Source organism: Trifolium pratense, linkage group LG2, assembly GCF_020283565.1.
Source record: "Trifolium pratense cultivar HEN17-A07 linkage group LG2, ARS_RC_1.1, whole genome shotgun sequence".
NCBI classification, from domain to species: Eukaryota; Viridiplantae; Streptophyta; class Magnoliopsida; order Fabales; family Fabaceae; genus Trifolium; species Trifolium pratense.
Window position 1 is genome coordinate 50,645,702 of NC_060060.1, and position 9,683 is coordinate 50,655,384.

General features: G+C 33.1%; 1 protein-coding gene across 1 annotated transcript; it reads right to left on the bottom strand.

Moving 5' to 3' along the window:
• Nucleotides 1-5,115: 5,115 nt before the first annotated feature.
• On the bottom strand, nt 5,116-9,107 carry LOC123911066 (purple acid phosphatase 15-like). The gene is made up of 7 exons (XM_045962403.1): nt 8,566-9,107; nt 7,481-7,672; nt 6,492-6,825; nt 6,178-6,395; nt 5,894-6,084; nt 5,521-5,805; nt 5,116-5,436 (listed from the first exon to the last, which is right to left on the bottom strand). The coding sequence occupies exons 1-7, from the start codon at nt 8,849-8,851 to the stop codon at nt 5,299-5,301; spliced, it is 1,644 nt and encodes a 547-aa protein (XP_045818359.1). The 5' UTR covers nt 8,852-9,107; the 3' UTR covers nt 5,116-5,298.
• Between the last annotated feature and the right edge of the window lie 576 nt (nt 9,108-9,683).

The following is a 9,683-nucleotide window of genomic DNA, read 5'->3' on the forward strand; positions in this document are numbered from 1 at the left end:
CAAATTAGTCATGAATTTTCTTAATTTAAGAAAAATTAAATCAGTTGTGTTGTTTGGGAGAGAATAAAGATAATATGAGAAAAGTATAATAGAATCTTCTGGTTCAAAAAAAAGTATAATAGAATCTATACCTCCCGCAAATAGTGATTTGGGTTGAAAATTCCGGTGTAAGGACTTGCATTCTCTAAAATGCAACCATTGTGGACGATCCATTTCAATGTCTCTAGTAGTGTACACCCCGGTTCTGTTTGGTCGGTTATCCTATTCATTTGGTTAAAAAAATCTTGTCGGGAAATTCTTATGTGGAGGAGCTTTGTTTTAATCCGGTACCTAAAATAGCAGAGGCATAGCAAGACTCTACATCCAATAAATTGAGATTTTAAACAATTAAAATTTTGTGATAAATATAATAAACAAATAAATACTAAAATAAACTCACCAGCGTCTCCTTGATTTTCAACTTCTGGTAATATACTCTTTTTCTTCCAATCAAATGAAGTAATTTTCTAAAAACATTATATAAAGCATAAAATTAGTACAACTCTGCACACACACTCTCCCCACCATTGTACAATCTCTGCTCCCTCCCTCGTACAAAAGGCATATATTTTGCCGCATAAACACAAACATAGAAAAATATTAAAACTACTATAAAATATAGTACTACAATCTTATCTATTGTGTTACTTGTGCACTAAGATAGTAGCTTATCTAGTTGTTAAAAGTGTGACTACCCACTAATTGTTAGTTATGACAGTTAGGAGTTAGTCAATGATGCAGTTAGTTGTTTCTCAAGTAACATAGCATATAGGAGGAGTAGTAGTAGTATCAATAAAATACACTCTTCTCCTTCATCTTCTTTAATTTTCCATTCCTCCATAAAAAACAGAAAGTGTGTGTGTAAACAGCCATCGGCGCGCATTGAGCCTAAAACTGTGTTTGTGTGTGATCATTGTGTGATTCTGTTCAAATACCCTCTCTCAAGACAACCGAACCAAATTAGTCATGAATTTTCTTAATTTAAGAAAAATTAAATCAGTTGCGTTGTTTGGGAGAGAATAAAGATAATATGAGAAAAGTATAATAGAATCTTCTGGTTCAAAAAAAAGTATAATAGAATCTATACCTCCCGCAAATAGTGATTTGGGTTGAAAATTCCGGTGTAAGGACTTGCATTCTCTAAAATGCAACCATTGTGGACGATCCATTTCAATGTCTCTAGTAGTGTACACCCCGGTTCTGTTTGGTCGGTTATCCTAATCATTTGGTTAAAAATATCTTGTCGGGAAATTCTTATGTGGAGGAGCTTTGTTTTAATCCGGTACCTAAAATAGCAGAGGCATAGCAAGACTCTACATCCAATAAATTGAGATTTTAAACAATTAAAATTTTGTGATAAATATAATAAACAAATAATACTAAAATAAACTCACTAGCGTCTCCTTGATTTTCAACTTCTGGTAATATACTCTTTTTCTTCCAATCAAATGAAGTAATTTTCTAAAAACATTATATAAAGCATAAAATTAGTACAACTCTGCACACACACTCTCCCCACCATTGTACAATCTCTGCTCCCTCCCTCGTACAAGAGGCATATATTTTGCCGCATAAACACAAACATAGAAAAATCTTAAAACTACAATCTTATCTATTGTGTTACTTGTGCACTAAGATAGTAGCTTATCTGGTTGTTAAAAGTTTGACTACCCACTAATTGTTAGTTATGAAAGTTAGGAGTTAGTCAATGATGCAGTTAGTTGTTTCTCAAGTAACATAGCATATAGGAGTAGTAGTAGTATCAATAAAATACACTCTTCTCCTTCATCTTCTCTAATTTTCCATTCCTCCATAGAAAACAGAAAGTGTGTGTGTGTAAACAACCATAGGCGCGCATTGAGCCTAAAACTGTGTTTGTGTGTGCAATTGTGATCATTGTGTGATTCTGTTCCAACATATTTGAGATCTGAAAACAAAACTCCATTGTTTATTGTTTATTTTTTATTCTTTAAACAATGAAGTCTCCATTGTTCTAGTAGCTTTTTGCCTACAAAAGAAATTAGTATCTCAAATTTCAGTTCTCAAGAAAACATCCTAAAATACCCTTTCTCAAGACAACCGAACCAAATTAGTCAAGAATTTTCTTAATTTTAGAAAAATTAAATCAGTTGTGTTGTTTGGGAGAAAATAAAGATAATATGAGAAAAGTATAATAGAATCTTCTTGTTCAAAAAAAAGTATAATAGAATGTATACCTCCCGCAAATAGTAATTTGGGTTGAAAATTCCGGTGTAAGGACATGCATTCTCTAAAATGCAACCATTGTGGACGATCCATTTCAATGTCTCTAGTAGTGTACACCCCGGTTCTGTTTGGTCGGTTATCCTAATCATTTGGTTAAAAATATCTTGTCGATAAAGTCTTATGTGGAGGAGCTTTGTTTTAATCCGGTACCTAAAATAGCAGAGGCATAGCAAGACTCTACATCCAATAAATTGAGATTTTAAACAATTACAATTTTGTGATAAATATAATAAACAAATAAATACTAAAATAAACACACCAGCGTCTCCTTGATTTTCAACTTCTGGTAATATACCCTTTTTCTTCCAATCAAATGAAGTAATTTTCTAAAAACATTATATAAAGCATAAAATTAGTACAACTCTGCACAATCACTCTCCCCACCATTGTACAATCTCTGCTCCCTCCCTCGTACAAGAGGCATATATTTTGCCGCTTAAACACAAACATAGAAAAATCTTAAAACTACTATATAATATAGTACTACAATCTTATCTATTGTGTTACTTGTGCACTAAGATATAGAAGCTTATCTAGTTGTTAAAAGTATGACTACCCACTAATTGTTAGTTATGACAGTTAGGAGTTAGTCAGTGATGCAGTTAGTTGTTTCTCAAGTAACATAGCATATAGGAGTAGTAGTAGTATCAATAAAATACACTCTTCTCCTTCATCTTCTCTAATTTTCCATTCCTCCATAAAAAACAGAAAGTGTGTGTAAACAGCTATAGGCGCGCATTGAGCCTAAAATTGTGTTTGTGTGTGCAATTGTGATCATTGTGTGATTCTGTTCCAACAGATTTGAGATCTGAAAACAAAACTCCATTGTTTATTTTTTAGTTTTTAAACAATGAAGTCTCCATTGTTCTAGTAGCTTTTTGCCTACAAAAGAAATTAGTATCTCAAATTTCAGTTCTCAAGAAAACATCCTCAAATACCCTTTCTCAAGACAACCGAACCAAACTAGTCAAGAATTTTCTTAATTTAAGAAAAATTAAATCAGTTGTGTTGTTTGGGAGAGAATAAAGATAATATGAGAAAAGTATAATAGAATCTTCTTGTTCAAAAAAAAGTATAATAGAATCTATACCTCCCGCAAATAGTGATTTGGGTTGAAAATTCCGGTGTAAGGACATGCATTCTCTAAAATGCAACCATTGTGGACGATCCATTTCAATGTCTCTAGTAGTGTACACCCCGGTTCTGTTTGGTCGGTTATCCTAATCATTTGGTTAAAAAAATCTTGTCGGGAATGTCTTATGTGGAGGTGCTTTGTTTTAATCCGGTACCTAAAATAGCAGAGGCATAGCAAGACTCTACATCCAATAAATTGAGATTTTAAACCATTAAAATTTTGTGATAAATATAATAAACAAATAAATACTAAAATAAACTCACCAGCGTCTCCTTGATTTTCAACTTCTGGTAATATACCCTTTTTCTTCCAATCAAATGAAGTAATTTTCTAAAAACATTATATAAAGCATAAAATTAGTACAACTCTGCACACACACACTCTCCCCGCCATTGTACAATCTCTGCTCCCTCCCTCGTACAAGAGGCAAAGCCACACTCTCCAAAATAGTACAACACTCTCCCCATTTCCGTGCGCTAGGTTTTCTAAAACGGATACATATCAAAGGCGCTTTTTTTCTTTTGTTTTCTTCTTTCCGTAAATCTTATTCTTATATTTTTTTGCTATGCCATTGTCATTAAATAATTTTTTTTTATACAAGCATCCAATGATTTGTTGATATATTATTGAACACATGTGTAAAATAACTTTATGCTAACCCAATAGCACTTAGATGAGATGACGCGGGTCTCTTCTAACTTAACCAATGTCCTGAGTTCGATCCCTGACTTGGGCATGAAGCAGTTTAGGGAGAGTTTGCCACCTATTTGAATCTCACAAAGCTCGAGGGATTAGTCTAGGCAGTTGCGCGCAGAGGATATCCTGTTTAAAAAAAAAAAAACTTTACAGTATATATAAATTAAATTCAATGCATTAAATCTAGATTTTATCATTTCCAATTCAAATTACCTCACCCTTTCACCTTCTTTTCCCTAAATATCATATATTAAAAATTAACTAATTCGTACAATACATTAAGTTATTAAATTGATAAACTTTTTTTGAACAAGTCAAAATGAGATATGCATTATAGAAAAATATATCTCCTCATCACAAGGCGTGTCAAGGGAGATTATAAAGTTACAAAAGAATTCAAAACTATTAGTCAATTATTTTTATGAATTAAAAAATATTAGTCAATTATTGTATTTTAGAGATGATTATATCACAAGAAAAAAAAATTACATTGTTCATAAGCATTACACTAATTTTTTAACATTTTTTCATTAGAAAAACAATTCAATATTGACTATTATAGGAATAAAAATTTAAAAAATATCAAATTTATATTTTTGACAGTTTTTATGAATATTTGATTATTATAAGTTTTCTTTTTTTTTTTTTTTTTTTTGGTACAATTTTATTATAAGTTTTCTAATGACAGGAAAAATGATTTCTTTTAAAAAAAAAATAAATTCATTTACATATTAATTTAATGAGTACCGGTACATTTATCAAATGTACCATATAATTTTTCAATAGTCATTTTGGTCACTACAATGTATCAAAATTGATAGGCAAAAAATACATTTAAGTACTAAATTAAATCACTAACTAAAGACACATTTAATGATAAAATAACTCTGATGATTAGTTAAATGAGCTTAATTTCTTTTTCTTTTTTTTTTGTGTCTAGAATGAGTTTAATTTCTAGTAGAGTGAAATATGATCTTATATTACGTTTTGTGTATTATATCCTTATTAAACAAAAATTACAAGTTAATAAAATTAATAGTACAACTTTTGTCTTAATTTGCACAAAAGGCACCTGAAATTTCAGGGAAGACTTCTCTAAGGATTATTTATCTCTGAAAATGAAGAAATGATGGTCAATATAACCTTTTACACAAAATCCATATTCATGTTTTATGTACCCTCTCTGGCTTCACTGATGGACACTTATCAGGCTGCCTAACAATGTAAATCTCATCACCAGTGTTACCATAATAGTCTTGATTGCGATGCCAAATCCATAAAGCATGAGTTTCATTCTTCACCTGCATGAATCAATGTTTAGGAAATTTTTACATTTGACAAAAATCAGAAGACTTCATGTTAGAAACTAGAGAAGGAAAGATTACCTCTAGAATTCCATGACCGAAGCTACTTTCGCGGAAAGCACTATAGTCAGGCTGTTGGTCCCAACAGAACTTGCCTGCTGCTGGACCGGATGTAAAATTAAAGGCGCAGAAGCCGCCCATAAAGTTATCTGGTGTAGTTGATGGTTCTGGACAGTTTCCTGGTTCATCAGCATGAGTAATTGCCATCTTTTCTCGGTTACCACCGTCACCAACCGTGATATGAACAGGACCGCAGGGATCCAACGTGTAGTTATACACTCGGTTTGATCTCTCATAGGCATGAATCTGTTCAATGATATCATGAGAATTTTGCATGTTGAGAATAATAACAATTATTATTAGTAATTAAAACAAATGCATGCTTTATGCTTACATGTCCATTGAAGACAATGTCAACACCATATTTATATAGCAAGTCTTCCATCTCCACCCTCATACATTCTGCTTCTCTATAATGTGCCTTGTAAGTGCTGTACCAAGGTGCATGCCATGTAGCTACCAACCATGGAGTTACTTCCCTGTCAAGAGAAGCCAAATCCTTCTCCAACCATTTGTACTGGTCCCCTGCAATAAAAAATCGATGACACTAAAAGTGAATAAAAAAGGACTATCGATCGCGTAGAAGAAATAAGAAGGAAATGATGAACCAAAGTTAACCTGACTTATCGTACGATACATAGGAACCGAGCATTATAAAATGTATTCCTCCAGCATTGAAAGAATAATAGAGAGTGGATGATGATCCACTCTCGTCAGACGGAAATGCAAACCGAGAACTATAAGCAACAAATGTTTTGTTCTCGGCTTGGGATTCTATCTCATGATTCCCTTCTATTACCATTATAGGGACACTAGAAATCAGAGGTTGCAGGTACCTGAATCAATAATCAACATTGACTGCATAAGGTGAGCTCTTGAACCAAGAAATCTCAAGTCAAAATCAAAACAATGGCAAGACTGGTATCATTTACCTTCCCCAATAATCCCAGCGCGGTTGATATGTTTCGTGGATGGGAGTATTAGAAAATGAGCAAGAGTAGCAATCTGAACCAGTACCATTAGTAAGATACATGTTAGCATAACTAGCATCACCAACCAATAGAATAAGATCAGGATGATTGCTTGTCATATGATTGACAGTGGACGTAGTATTGTATGTAAGACCTAAGTCTCCGACCACTGCAATTCTGCTAGGGTAGTTCTTTGGGCCTGAAACTGGCATTGTCCTGAAATAATGAACATCACTCATTGCTGATAAAGATGGATCTCCACATTGATATTGATATAGTGTATTGGCTCTTAATCCTGCAGCATAGAGAATAGAATTCTAAATTTGTTTTTTACAGCAACCAAGCATGTGTCAGGAAAAACAAGCATCACATGATTTGACTTAGAATGACTTGGCAGTGGATTAATGAGTCTAAAATATGACTTTTCCTTTTCAATCTTGTTTCCATGCTATTATTATATAACCAATGTTCAGACCATTTAATCATGTAATGTGAAACTCTCAATGCCCTTCACTCCTAGAACTAAATATCTGGTGCGTGGCCTACATGGCCTGATAACGGGTGGTCCAACAGATCTAGGATAGACTCTGATAGACTAATACTATCTTAGAATTGAACCTATTTCTAACTTAACGCAACAAAACCGATTTGTAAAGTGAAGACAGTTCACCATCTGTAACCTGTGAAACAACCACGGGGCACACTGACACACGAACAACGGTAACAAGATGAGAAAATGGAAGTGATTGCATGAAACCATGTATGCCAGTGTCGTACATCAACACATGTCAGCCACTTAGACACGCTTTCAACCTAAAGTATCGGTGCTACATAGCCTATAACTACTAATTTGGCCATATCACTAAACACTTTGCCTTTCAAGATATGAGTCGAAAAAATCTGGTGCATGTGAGACAAAAGGATGCTTGTACCAAGTCAAAGTGTTATACCTGTGAGACGAACATGATGTATAATTCCAGAAGTGTAGTTCTGAAGTCCTTCAAAAGGATATAGCTGACTATACACAAGGGAATAACCTACAGCTTGCCGATTGATTGACCTTCCGAACCTTCCATATTGAACTATGCTACCAACTGTTTCAGGATCTAATGGTTCTATATTGTCCCCAATTTGGAACTCTCCTGCAAATATAATCCAACAATATCACTATACTTGTTTTATGCCAAATATGTTAAATAAACTTCACCGTCACTTGAATTGACATAAAGTTACCACAATGCCTTAACAACAAAATCAACTACTAAGGTCATATTGTGGGAATGCGTTAATTTCATGTCAGTTGAAAAAACTTGGAAAATGAAATTGGTGGAGTTTGTTAAAAACCTCAAAATGTACAATTATTAATTTATTACTAACTTAAAACATTACCTCAAAATAACAAATTTAGCTAATTTTGGAATGAAGAAAAGCTATAAACACCTAGAGTGAGTGAATGAGTGCACTTGCTCTATAAATTCTTCCATTCAATGCATGTGAAAGCGACATTAAATAAATAAAGAAAGCTATTGTATTTGTCTTCATATATGCCATAATGTCAACAACCATGTTAACAACTACTTCACGTGAACAAATTGAACAAAAAACAAAAAAGCAGCTTCATTCGTTATGAAGCACGATTTGCATACATGAATATCAGACACGACACGGCTGCAAAAACATATACATTGTAGTAATTTAAAAAAGTTGAGTGATTAAACATAATCACATGTGTTTGTGTTTGTCCAATGTCATGTGGGACAAACACAAACACATTCAGACACCAGACACATCTTCAATTTAAAGTGTACACAAACACCAAACATGACACCGATAGAACACGTAGACATTTTAGTAATTTAAAAAGTTAAAGTGATTAAACTAATCACATGTGTCCGTGTTTGTCCGGTGTCATGTCGGACAGACACAAACACATTTGGACACCAGACACATCTTCAATCTAAAGTGTATTTGAAGTTGGGAAATAAGATTAGAAAGTAGTAATGAAGAAAATAAGTGAAAGAAAGCAAAGTAGTACCTGTAATCCAAGAAATCCAAACAGAGCTATGAGATGTAGAGAGGGAAAGAGAGATTTGTTCAGGTTGAAAACCTTCAACATATCTTTGAACAAGAGGATCTGTATCTGGTAAGTCAACAGCATTTCCACGGAAGCTTTTGTCAAGAGGAACTGTCACAGGCTTAAAGGGTCCATCAAGAGTGGTTGGAATTGGAACACCACCATCAACAATGACTGAACTTAGTATTGATAACAACAGAAACAATGTAAGTGTAACAATAGAAGGAAACAACAAAACCAAACCCATTTTTCAAAAGTGAAATAGATGATTAGTTGATAACTAACCAATGAGCTTAATTTGGATGTGTATAAATAAATAAATAAATAAATAAATAAATAAATAAATAGTCATAAGAAGGAATGTGAAGGGTCAAAGAATTTATGCTCTAGTTAGAAAATAAAATGGTGCATATGATATGATAGTATATAATTGTGCAAAACGAGTGCTATTTTATTTTTTATTTATTGGAGGGTGGAAAGGACATTTGGTTTTATAGGAATGGACATTAAAGAAATGGATACTTTAACAAATTTTCTTATTAATTCTCTGGTTCTCAGTGGACGATGATCCGTTAATTCAGAGTTTGGCTATGTGTTAATAAAGTTTAGTCAAGAATTTTTTTCATCAAGAATCGAACTCAGATTCTTCCGAATGATTCGTTCTATGAGGGTTCATTAACCACTTGAGTTTGATGTTTTCATCGGATAGTTTAACAATTTAATGTAAAAGAAAGGACAAAAGTGGGATCTATAGTATGTAACTTGTAAGGTGTTCAGTGTTCACATGGTGAAAGAAGGAAGGTAAGGCAATTGTTTGGCTGTTTCATTGTCTGAACTCTGAATGGAGCTGAAGACTCACAAATCTGGCTTTGTTTGATTGCTTGTAACAACCGTCAACCTTTTCAACTATATCTTTACGTTGAAGTTTATTTAAGATAAGATTGTTGTTATATGTGGTTTCTTTCAAACTACTTTACCATTTTTTAATATTCTAAAAAGTTGTCTAGACTTATGTATCTATCAAACAAAAACATTAAGGGTAAGTTACTAATTGAATTTTTTAGATTTGAGATTGTGTG